Here is a 13,092-nt window from a genome sequence, read left to right as displayed (position 1 = left end):
TATCCTGCTCCTCTAGTGGGACGACGCCCAGCTCGCTATTCGCTGAGATGGAGAGGAATGGGGGTAGCAGTGGTAGTGGAGGAGGAGGGGGCTGATAGAAGAACTGAAACTACCCAATTCAGCAGAGAAAATGCAGCAGTTATATAAAAAGGAGTTTTAATAAAGTTCTAAATATAAAAACTCAGGCTACAAAAATATATTTACAAAAAAAGGAAGACAAAACAGTCCTGTGCTAAATATCACTGGCAAGCAAGCAAGCTTACACAATTTGTTTTATTGTATTGTTGTTTGTTGTGCACCGCCCTAAACCCTTTGGGGGTAGGGCAGTTCACCAAATCGAATGAATAAATAAAAAAATAAAAAAGCTAATAAGGAAAAAATTCAGCAACACAGCACAGCATACAATCATGCAGCATAAGGACAAGGGGAGACTAGGGAGGCGGGCACAGGGGCGGAGAGAGCAGGTGGTGAGGTGAAAAAAATAAACTGGCCAGCTCCCATGGTGTTTGCATGGCAGTGGGATCAGTGCGGGGTATTTGAAAAGAACCGCCAATCTGGTGATTTTTGAAAATCCCGGGATAAGGGAAATGCCGTGGGACAGCCCTGAATTAGGACCAGGAACCAAGCGAAAATCTTGTGCAAACTGGGATAAATCACTGCCCCATTCCAGGAAATTTGGACTGTGCGAAAAACGCCTAAGGCAATCTCTTGATCTTTTCTTATTTATGGTTAATAACATTTATCATATTGCTATTCAGTGTTTTGACCCAGTTTTCAAATATTTCCAAATGTTTCAAAACTGAATTTATAAGTGAGAGACACAGTTTGTTCAAGTATACCCTTTTATTGACTATTCTTTGTATCAAAGCAGTAATTTATGCAAGGTAAGTGTAGTTCTCACAGCATTTTACCTCTGATTCATATTAAGCTACATATAACTCACTGTTTTTATTTGTCAGGGTTTAAAGTTTCACAGGAAATTTGTGCGGGTCAGGATCGTGAAATAGTATTTTGCTTTACTGAGAAAAATGGAAATAGCAAATAACAATACTAACACTTGATTTTTATTATAAAATAGAATATATTTTCAAATCTCTACTTCTAAATAAATACATTTCCATGAAAAAGTGATAGATTTCATGTGCGTACAAACATCTAAACATTAACTATTAAGTTAAATGTGATATCTAATATTTGACATTAATGTTCCAAATTAAGACTGCATGACTAGATGTCTTTAGAAAATCCTCCACATACAATACACAGGCTTTTCTGTTTACAGCACAATCCTGAGTACTGCTGAGGCAGCTGGTTGCAAGTGCTGATCTGTTTCATGAAGGGAATTCATATAGGTTGGAGATTCAGCAAATGTTCCAGAAGCAGGGTCACATGAATTGCGACTGTTATGCTGTCACTAGCAAATGTATTGTCATGGTCACAATGTGGGGAGCCAACCAATCCCAGGGCAGCAGCAATGGACACCCAGCCCTGAGGGCATATGAGCAGAAGGCTTGGGAGGAATGGGGCCACAAGACCCATGGCACAGGTCCCCACCAAATTAACTGGATTACTGAGGGTCCTGCCTGTGGAGGGAAGAGAAGTGACAATAGTTTGGTCCCAGGAATAGGTGGCAAACAATTGACTACCCCACCCACTTACAGGGTCCTATGTTGTGTGGCAACCACATTTTCAATGTGACATTTCTGAGGGGCATGCCTGTGGAAACGAACTAGGGTGTGATCTTGTGGAGCAAGGGGTCAACCTCCATGTGGGGAACTAGGTCCCCAGAGGTCTGCTGCCCTTCTGTGGCTATTCCCCCCATCAGCCCTGTTGATGAGTGGTGCTCCCGTTGTGAAATATGTATGAACTGCCACTATGGTGTGAGATAATGTATAACTGGGCTGATTGATATAACCTTGTGCTGTGTGATTTGGCATCTGACCTGACTGAATGTGGTCCAGGATTTATATTGCCTGCCATGCCAGAGGGGAAGATCATCTGAGGCCAATGTGTGCTGGGCATTGTATTTGTTGGTCTCTTGTGGTTCCCAGGGCAACAAGGGCATGTTGGCTATTGGGGTGGGTTTGCTTTTTCTGGACTTCATGGGTGCCTACAGGCTGTGGCATGGGACTTGCTGGCATAACTCGACCATTTCTAGGGCATGTTCTTGGGTTGAAATGACTTAAGGAGCTAACTCATGCTATGCCTCTGGGCCCTTCCCTGCCAATACTGAGGGTTGTACTGGTGGTTCTCTGGATGTGGGAGGGCTGCAGAGGTAGCCACATCGGTATGCTGGCACTGAGAGTCTGCATTGGTATATCTCAAGTTGTGCCAGCATAGAGGCCAGTCTGTGTGCTTTTGCTCCTTCCTCTGGATTGCACTGTTAATTTAGCAAATGCCACTTGTGGACACTCAGCATCCTAATTCTATTGGAGCTGCCATATGTATGATCTGTGACTTTTTTTTTTTTACTGCTTCATGGCACATTGACATAAAAAAACCTGAGCCCATGGAAGCCAAAAAATCTGGCACTTGGAGAGATGTCTTTGGAGCCCTTTAAACCTTTACAGTAGCAGAGCGTGAGCTGCTATTATATGGATTGGGATCAGTTATACAAGTTTTTTCAGATTTAATTCTCTTCATCTGAATTTATGCCCATGTTTTAGAATTCTGATTTATCCTATCTTGTTTCCAAAACTGAACTGATGAATAGCTTTATGATCTTTCAAACCATCTCTAGCTGCCCATGCTGTGCTACTGATAAAATACATACTGATTGTATCTTATATTTTATCAAAATTATTTGTGTGTGTCATATTACTAATGTACAGGACTGCATGTACATTCAGTAAGCTGCTAGATAAAGAGAAGATTGATGCAGTCATACATATGATAACATAAAGGGTGCATTTTTGAAGTGTTTTATCAACATGCACATGGTAACAGAATTGCTGCAATCTTTAGCAATCCCGAAAAGGTCTGCTCAGCTGTATTCAGTGGGACTTACTTCCAGAAAAGAGTTCTCAGGATTGCACTATTAATGACCTTGTTAATTTAGTTGTAAATAGCGCACTTAACTGAAATATTAACTTCATACTTGAAAATACAGCCAGTTGTGTGAAAAACAGCAAAGTGTGAAAATAAAAATCACCAAACTTCATTTTACAGATGAAACTTGCAGGTGATTTGGGTATTTCACCACAGGACGCACCCTATATCATGGTAGGGACTGGATTAACCAGCATGATTAGTTGTATTTTATTTGGAAAAATATGCGATATGGAAGGAATCAACCGGCTCTATGTTAATCAAGCATCCATACTGTCTGTTGGTAAGAGTTGGAGCATTCAGAGTACACTTCTATGTCCCAGTCAATGTTTGTTTGTTAAAGCTTTAATATAATTGCAAGGGGCTAGTCAATGCTGCCAAGGCACCTCCTGTGAGTATTGGTTGTGTCAGCACAATTGCAGCCTAATACTATGTATACTATGACTAAAGTAGGATTAATCCAGCATGCTGAAGTAGTTAAAAGCATGTAGAATCTAATCTGGAGAACTGGGTTTTACTCCATTCCACCACATGAGCAGTGGACTCTTATCTGGTGAACTGGATTTGTTTCCCTTCTCCGACATGAAAAACCTGCTGGGTGACCTTGAGCTCATCACAGTTCTCTCAGAACTCTCTCATCCCCACCTATCTCACAAGGTCTCTGTTGTGGGGAGAGGGAAGAAACGGGAATTTCCCTATCCATATGGGGAAATGATATGCACAACAGAGTACTCCACTCACTCCGCAGTCAAGGCTGTTTGCTCAAACTCCTTTTTAAAAAAATACATGAATTCAGAAGGGGAATGTAAAGGAAAAGAGGATATTTCCTCTACTACACAGCTGATCTATGAGATTTCACCTTTAAAAGAAGGAGCTGCCTGCTCTCCATTACATTGGGACTCAGGCCCCTGCCCTTGTAAATTATTGGAATACAAGGAATCTGCCAAATTTAAAAGCCACCACTACAATAAATTTGATCTGCTACAGTACTCGAACAACCACTTTCTATAAAAGGAAGGCATTACAATTATTTTCATCAATAAGTTATTTAGAAGAGTTAGGATTTATACCCTGCCATTCTCTCCAGTAAGGATATTCAATCTTTACAAGCTCCTTTCTTTTCCTCTCCCCACAACAGACACCTTGTGAGGGAGTTGAAGCTGCGAGAGTTCCAAAGACCTGTGACTAACCCGAGGTTACCCCAGCAGGCTTCATGTGTAGGAGTGGGCAAACAAATCCAGTTGACCAGATAAGAGTCTGCCGCTTATGTAGAGGAGTGGGGAATCAAACCTGATTCTGCAAATCAGAGTCCATTGCTCTTAACCACGACACCATGATAACTTTATGGCTTTCTCAAACCTGCTCTCCAACACAACTCTTAATTCCATTTGAGCAGAGACGTACAGCCTACTACCTCCATACTTTAACGAACTCATGCGCAAGGAGAGCCCTTACCATTGCGCGATTTAACGTTACGCCCTCTGCCCTATTAAAGGGTAGGTTCAGCAATTTAGAAAAATCTGCAAGGCTATGCAGTTGCAAACAATGTGGTTGAAACCCTGACTCACCAACTCTTGCACTGCACCAGATTTGATAACATCAGATCTAAATATACCAACTTACATTTTTTCTTCCAATCTGGGCTGCCTGATCTGACTAGGTTATCTCTATTGTTAAACAACTCAGACCCTGGTCTTTGTGAAGAGATCGCCAATTTCATTGCGGAAATAGTTGAGAGTTCTCAGTAGAATGTACTTGTTGTGCGCCCCATGGGGCCTTTTTATCTATCATGTATTCATGCATTTGCTCCTGATTTATGTATTTCTTTCTGACTATGCCAATAAAGGCTTATGTATGTATGCACTTTATGGCTTTCTGAGAAAAGATTACCAACCCCAAATCCTAACCTAGTGGTGAAAAGTGTTGTTAAGACTTATGGTGACCTCATAGGTTTTGCCATTGTGTACCTTTGTGTAGGAACCCTGAACTTCTTGAGCATACCCTGATTAGTTTCTGAGATTTGTTAAGATGGAGTAACCTGTGCCATCTAGGTCATGGCAAATACTAACCAAGTAAAAGGAGTACAGAACAATAAATAAGAATGCATTATTCATGGACTAAACCAGTAATCAGAGGAGCTGGGCAAATACAGAGGCAGAGTTTAGATTTTTAAAGAATTTTTTGAGGAATATTCTAGGACTTTTTATTATAATACATCTACTTATCAAACTGGCTGGAGTTTCATTAGCACTATTGTTTGAGGAACAAATTTATGACTGGGCTAAACACACAGTTCTTATAATACCTTACTAGTTGAACTTTTATGACATACATGCCATTTCCATGGGGCAGTCATATATATGTGTATATATTCTATGTACATTTTAACTGTTTGTTTTGTTTTTCAGGAGTTGTATACTTTATCATTCCTTACTGCAAAACCTTTGCCTCTCTAGTTGCTATTTGCTCTCTTTGGGGTTTTTTTGATGCAGGAAACTATGTTCTCTTACCTGTTCTTACTTTTGATTTGATGGGGCCGGAAAAAATGACTATTGCGTGGGGATTTATGATGGCTGTCAATGCAATCAGTGCTTTTGGTCCACCCTTTGCAGGTAAATTAACCACTGCAGATATGTTATTCTTTTTGCAGCTGTTACAGCATTTTCAACACATGCAGCTGTTTCCTTCCAAGTTACTCAAAAGTTGGCCCCTTTGATTTCAGTCAGATATGGGGCTTCTATGGCTACAAAGGGGCTACATTCTGTAAAATACTAAAATCTCCTTCATTAACTTTGCCCTGCTCAGGCATATTTACGTGTTTCCTTTGGCAAAATTTCTGTGTGATTTTTCTCTCTCTAGTTTGAAGCAAATTGAATAGGGGCCCACAACTACCAGTTTTGACCTTAATTAAGGCATACTATGCATTCTTCAGGATCTATCTGTGCATCTCCACATTGTGACTTCCCTTCTCCAACAGGGGAAAGGGGGGTGAGGAGAACCTATTCCCCACCAACAGCCTCAGCTCTGGTGGGCAAGAGGACAGAATCAGGTCCCTCAAAAGCTGCAGTTCAAGATGCTTTGGAGCTTCCGGCTAAAACACAAAAGAGGAGACATTGGGCTACTGAGAGGTCCCCAGAAGGCCCCAGAAGGTGCAGCCTCAGCAAAACGGCCTCCACCCTCTGTGGAGCAGTGCCACAGATTGGCTTCTAAGTTTCCAGATCATTCATCCCATCAAGCTTCAAGAGAATTTAGCCTAACCTACAGACCACCCTGGAGTCTGAGCTTGACCCCTCCAGATTGTCTCGCTCAGCACCATATGCTCTTGCCACTAATGAGATGCCCTTAATCAACATTGTTGTTCTGGAGTTGAGCGGTATTCAGTCACTAAGGTGCTCTTTGGAATCAGTGCAACAATCTTCTTTGAGGTCGAGACACTGTCCTGACACCAACTTTGTCCATGGGAGGCATGGAGTCGAGGCTATCATTGTACAAAAATGATATTGTGGAAGTACCTTCTGCCCATCTACAGACAACATTGAAACATTAACTTTGGCCTCGGAGTACTCTTTGTTGGCGCCAATGTCTCCTCCAACCGTTTGTGATCTGCCTTCCTTGAGTTCCCAAAGGAAGTCCGACAAGGGCTTTCATGATCATCCTGAATGAGAATGCCACAGGTCTCCACCACCTGTGGTTACTTACCCCTCAACTTCTTACTACAATTCTGAGCTGTAGGAGGACAGATGGTCTGATTATTTCTATCAGTGTCATTGAGTCTGTATGGGACTCACTCAATCCCCTTCAGACTCCGTTCCAGACTGCAGCCATGACTGCATCAGGGGTGTACAGAGCCCCGTGACCTCAAACCTGGACCCCTCAAATGACAACAACCTAACAAAGGGGGTGAGGAGGAGGAGACAGTTGTCACAGTCACTACTGAAGTGGATTGTTCCACCCATGCCTTCTGCCACGAAGAAATGACCGAAACCCCATCATTGCTTGGTCTTTCACACGAATGAGAACAGGCCCAGCTTCTGTGTGGGGACTTGGGCCATATCCAACCCTTAAACATGGAGGGGGGCCAATCAGTCATGCAGCCAGTCAGCACCCTGGTAGACCTTGATGGATGCCCCGTGGCCAAATGGGAGATTGGAGGGCAGGGCTGGGGAGTGGGGAAGGAGGAGGGAGAGGAAATAAGAAGGGGAGAGACCAGACAGAGGGGAAAGGAGTTTGGAAGCAGGAGAATGGAGAGTGAGAGTGAGCCTCAGTGAGTGAGAGAGATGAACAAAGAGGGCAGAGGAGACCAAACAGAGGCATATGGCGAGAAAATGGCACCAGGAGACAGCCCAGAGGGGAGGGCAGAAGAAGCTGCTGGCTGCCAGCTGCGGGCTGGAGCCAGGGGGGGCAAGACTGGGGGGGTGTCCTCAGGTTTCCTTGGTCCTGCTCATATCAATAATGACATGGGCGGGGCCAGGGGCACCCGAAGACAATGAGGCAGCAGGACTTCCTGCTGTCTTGCCGTGTTCCTGGTCATGTTTTTTTGCGCTCCCCACATGACCAGACTAGTGGCGCCCTCTATGGAGCCTTGGGCTCAGAGGCATACAGTCCTAGGGACACGGGGTACCCTCTGTCCCTAGGGCAGTACGCCCCTGAGCCCAAGGCTCCAAAGAGGTAGGAGATCAAGGCAGGGGAAGGCAGAGGCAAAGGGCATGCAAAAGAATGGGTGAAGAGGGACCCAGGGCTAGGGCTAACCCCTTCCTCAGTGGCAGACCTGTGTCTGCTTCAGGCTGTTAGCCAGCCTTGTCAGCATCCCTGCCCTAGTGGGAAGATGCTGATTTACCTTGTGGCTTTGGAGGCTCTCTGGTACGAGCTGCTCCCAGGAGAGTGAGGGCTAGGATGAAAGGGATAGCACTCGTAGAGGGGTAGGAGGGATGGCACAAGCACCCCCTGGAGAGGGGGTGTAGGAGTTGCAGCACCACACTCTGTTTGCTGGGGCTGCTTCATGAAGCTTTGATCCTGCAGAGGAGTATTATTGGTGTTTGGTCAGCACTAGCACAGATTAGAATAGAGTGGTTAGTGGTCACTTCAGATTGCAGTTGTACTGTCCTCCACTTGCAGCTGATTCACTCTGTCCATAATCTATCCCTGATGTGGCTCTATTCTATGACATGGTAGCAGTTATATTAGGACAGATGTGGTGCTTGCCTGTGGCTCGTGTTCAAGATAACATTCTAAGCTCTTTCGGACCAGGTTTTAGAATACCAGAGATTTCCCAGCTATTGTAAATAAAAATTGAAAACTCATTTTAAATTTAAGAACTTTTTTGAGTTTATCATTATAATGTAAGATACCAAGGGACATGTGGAATAAAAGGTAATTTTTTTGTTTCAGGTGGAATGTATGACTTGTTTGGAAATTACAACGTTGGCTTTATAGTAACTGGAATATGCAATATTGCAGCTGCTAGTATTCTTGCTTTTATTCCTTGGCTGACAGATAGAGCGAAACAATCAAAGAAAAACTACCTTAATGCTTCTGTGTGTGAAGTAACAAAGACCATACTTCCTTGGCAATCACCAAGTTCTTCATTAGGGGTAAATAGCATATTTCTAATATGTGGATGTTCCTTGATGCTAATGTTCCTTGATGCCAATTTGATTATTTCTAGTACTCAGTAGAATGCTATAGAATTTAATAATAGTTGTAGTTCAGTGAATAAGTTCCAGCTCCAATTTGGAAAATATAGACCAGTGAATATTCTTTTGATGCAGGGATGTAACTGACTAAAATGGCACCCAGAGCAATAACAGTGTGTCACCCCACCTGCCATTTGGCCAGGTTGTGCAGAGGTGCATTGCTCCACCTGACTGGTGGTGGAGCTTGTGGGCACAGCTTAGGGGTAGAGCCAATAGTATAGAGCTGGAGCCAGTCAGCCTGGCTGCTCAGTTCGAGCTGCTCAGCATGGCATCGGCTTAGATTTAAACGGCAGGCTCGAAGCCTCTGTTTAAAGCTGGGGAGCCAAGCCCAGCATTGAATGGGCCTGCACTGCTCCAAACTCCATGTGGAATTCAGGGTGGGGCAAGCCCGCACTGGCCGCCTTAGCATTCTGTTGATTCCCTGCTTCCAAACTGCACATGGAGTTCAGGGCAGGGGCACAATGGGGGGGGGGCAGTTCAGAAACATGCCCCCATGTGACCTGGCCAGGTGGCTCCTGGGGCTCCAGTCCCCCATACCCCTCATGGTTATGCAACTGTTCTGATGTAATTTTAGTCATACATTTCTTGTAGGAGGGGCTTTTGCTGAGAAGGACCTGTGGATTTTGCTACCTAAAGAACAGAAATGTTTGTGTTTAGTTTAAGTTATTATTTTTGCAGATGGATAACTTCATGTATGTGTTTTTGTGCCCAGAGAAAATAGCTGTGGGAACTTTTAAGGGAAAGATATTATTAAGTTTGAAAAAAAATGGACAGACACCTGGACTTTGGGCCATTTAGCAGATAATGACATCATGTATTACACATTTATTTATTCACATTTATTTATTCAAAATATTTAAATCCCACCTTTTGTATTTAATCCACAGTAGTTTACAAACATGTCCTGAGGGGCAAAGCAACACAATTAAAACCATATAAAATCAACTTATAACAAATTCACTTTGGCGGATTCCGCATGGGCCAAAAACAGCGGTGTGAAAACAGTGTGAAAATGGTGTGAAAACGGTGTAAACCCTTTTACAACATTTTAAACCCTTTTACACCATTTTCACACCTCTGTTTTTGGCCCATGCGGAATCTGCCAGAGCTTCAAAAGAAATAACACCAAATGGATTGCCTACCAGAGAAAGTTATTACATTTATCTTAAAATCTGCCTCTCACAAGAAAGGCTACTGAAAAATAATGCTTTTACAGGCGTTACAGAAGGTTAGACCATTGGTTCCCACTAACATTGATAAACGGTTCCATAACTCAGGCACAGCAAGTGAAAAAATCTGGAGACAGAAATGGAGCATGCCATAAAAGGGTGGAGGCAAGGTTTATCTGAAGCACAGCACTGTGCTGAACAGGATTGTGGCTACATAGTTTATTTGCTATTTTAATATCCATGCAACTTTTAAAATGTGGACATTTTAATTACTGTATACGTTTTTGTTCTGGTCTTTGACTGTAATAAAATAATACTACTACATAGTAAATACTTGGCTACTGCAATTTGGGGCTTTTTCCCCACTGAGAAGGGTCAGTGTCCTCCAGGGCTATAGTTGTTTGAGTTATCCAATCATATGGGGAAAACTGAAAATTTGAAAATTAGACACACCTGAACAGTTTGCAGAATGATTGGCTCCAATGAGTAGGACATGAGCCAAACTGGTTGATGTTTGTGTATACTGAAACAATGATCAGCGTGGCTAGGTGAGTGGAGTCTATGCAGGTGGACAGTTTCTGAACCAGGTGTAGATGAAAGAAATCCTCCTACAACAGCTCCAATTTGTTTTTCTGTCAATAAGGTTGAGTCCAAAGGTGCTCCCTGATGCTATCTAACTTGGTAAGATTAACTTCATGACATATAGAGTTGGTAAATCAGTGCCTTTCTGCACATCTCCTTTCCCAACTAAATTCACCTCCATCTTGTTTAGATTTAGTTTCAGCTTATTTCCCTTCATGGACTTGACCCCAGTTTCAGGCTGCTTCATTACTGAGACACCTGCTTCTGGGGGATGGTGGGGTGGGTGTGATGAACAACATCAGGCTGGGTATGGAGATGGAGCTAAACTTTGACTTCAAAATGGCAGAGCTGAGCTGAGGTCTCCCCCCGCCCCACCAACCCTCTGGGGGAAAGCAAGATTCTTGTCACTGATGTGACAAAGGGTACTGAGTGGCAACAGCAGGAATCAGTGTGGGGATGGAGTGTGCAGATGGCATCCCTCAAAATTCTATCCCACTGCTGTGTCCCTTTTCCCATCCTCATTTAGAAGCAGTCATAGGCCGTTTCTGCACAGCAGCAGGAAACAGCTCTCCAGTGAATTATGCCAGTGGATGCATGAGACCGTTCGCACGGTCTTGTGCAGGCAGTGTTGAGGCTGCTGCGACCCGTAGAGGCAGCTCTGCATGGAGCCATCTGTGGGTCATCCCGTTTGCCTACCGCTCCTCCCTGTGCAGCTCTGGACGGCTGGAGGGACATGCCCACACTTCCCTCCAATCTCTGGGGGTTGGAAGGCAGCGTGGCCATATCCCTCCAGCCCTCCAGAGCTGTGCAGGGAGGAGAGGTAGGTAAACGGGATGACCCACAGATGGCTCCATGCAAAGCCGCCTCTACGGGTTGCAGCAGCCTCACTCCGGTGCACTTTGTACCGCGCAGGTGGGAAGATGCCGCTTTTGAAAAACCTCGCTCAGGGAGCAAATTTTAAAAGTGGTGAATTCGTGTCGTTTGGGGGGCGAGCACAGCACTGTGCAGCAGCACCAGCTGTGTGAACAGCACCCCAGGGACAGTGTTTTTACTGTCCCTAGGACTCTGTTTTCCGCCCTAGGTAGAAACTGCCTCAGTTTCATATATACTCTTAGCAGAAGTTAAATTGTGAACTAAGTTATTTGTTCTTACAAGGTCTGAACACTGCACTTTGGAAGGGCTACAAAGTAATTATTTCAATGATTGTGTTCATTATATATTTTTAACTGCAAACAATGTATATGAAATTTGTACTTTCTACCATCTTTAGTTATTTGTCATTTACGCCTTGTATAATGGCAGCATTAATGCCATGCTGATTCCTTGCAAGAGCCTGCTCTTTGGCATACAATGTACCTGTGAAGATCAGTTTTGTTCCCCTTTCCTCATTTTAAAATTTTATTTATCTATTCTAGACCTAACTTTCTACAAACACAGTTGGGACCCAAGGCAAGTGACATAACAACAGTAATTAATAATAATATTTAAAAACAAGATTAATATGAAGCAATAGACAGATTCCCAGCAAGGGATTTTAGCCAAAAAATGTAGTTTTAATGAAAAATGTATCTTTTAATCCCACAAATCTCTATAACTGGTTCCAGATTATGAAGGGCTTTAATACTAAGTGCATCTAGAAACAGATTGGCAGCCAGTGTAGGGACCTGAAGAATAGGTTTAATATGTCCGCAGTAGCTTCTATGTCCTTGGTAGCATTCATTGTTCTCACAATGATTCACTTGGGTCATGTATGTGCAAGATTATGCACTCCCCTCCCTCCCTCCCCTTCCCTTTCATGCCTCCCTCCCCCACGTATGTGCAAGAGTGAGGGGTGGCATGCAAGGGAGGGGAGGGAGGGGAAGGGGTGCCATGCTAGGGAAGGGGAGGGAGGAGAGGGAGGGAGGGGTGGCATGCAAGGGAGGGGAGGGAAAGGGCCTGGCATCTGGACATGGCCCACCCATCCTAACGGAGTGAGGGGAGGGAGGGGGAGGGGTGGCATGCAAGGGAAGGGGAGGGAGGGGTGGCATGCAAGGGAGGGGTGGGAAAGGGAGGGGCCCCAGCATCTGGACATGGCCCATCCACCCTACTGGAGGGAGGGGAGGGGTGGCATGCAAGGGAGGGGAGGGAGGGGGCCCGGCATCTGGACCTGGTCCACCTACCCAAGGGGAGGGAGGGGAGGGAGTGAGGGGTGCCATGCAAGGGAGGGGAGGGAGGGCCCCCGGCATCTGTACATGGCCCACCCACCATAGTGGAGGAAGGGGTGGCATGCAAGGGAAGGGGAGCGAGGGAGGGGAGGGGAGTGAGTGAGGGATGGCATGCAAGGGAAGGGGAGTGGGGGAGGGGAAGGGAGGGAGGGATGGCATGCAAGGGAGGGCAGGGAGGGGGACCTGGCATCTGGGCCTGGCCCACCCACCCTAGCGGAGGGAGGGTAGGGAGGGGTGGCATGCAAGGGACGGGAGGGAGCAAAGAGACTGCTGCATTTTGCACCAATAGAAATTCCTTGGTTGTTTTCAAGCAGCCTTGCATGTAGGGAGCCTTGGTTTACTGTAGCATGGATCAGTGTGACTGGACCAGGTGCCTGGAGAAAAGGAGAAGCCTTC

At 44.8% G+C, this 13,092-nt stretch overlaps 1 protein-coding gene across 3 annotated transcripts in view; it reads left to right on the top strand.

Moving 5' to 3' along the window:
- Window positions 1-13,092, top strand: part of LOC125427884 — a 34,318-nt gene that overhangs the window by 18,764 nt on the left and 2,462 nt on the right. The window contains exons 2-4 of one of the 3 annotated variants that reach the window (XM_048487465.1): window positions 3,169-3,331; window positions 5,457-5,660; window positions 8,437-8,639. In XM_048487465.1, the coding sequence (XP_048343422.1) occupies window positions 3,169-3,331; window positions 5,457-5,660; window positions 8,437-8,639 (570 nt within the window). The remainder of the gene's footprint in view (window positions 1-3,168; window positions 3,332-5,456; window positions 5,661-8,436; window positions 8,640-13,092) is intronic. The other 2 variants (XM_048487449.1, XM_048487457.1) reach the window with 2 other exon arrangements.

This window comes from Sphaerodactylus townsendi, linkage group LG01 (genome assembly GCF_021028975.2).
Source record: "Sphaerodactylus townsendi isolate TG3544 linkage group LG01, MPM_Stown_v2.3, whole genome shotgun sequence".
In the NCBI taxonomy this organism is placed as follows: domain Eukaryota; kingdom Metazoa; phylum Chordata; class Lepidosauria; order Squamata; family Sphaerodactylidae; genus Sphaerodactylus; species Sphaerodactylus townsendi.
This window is presented reverse-complemented; position numbering and strand designations above follow the sequence as displayed.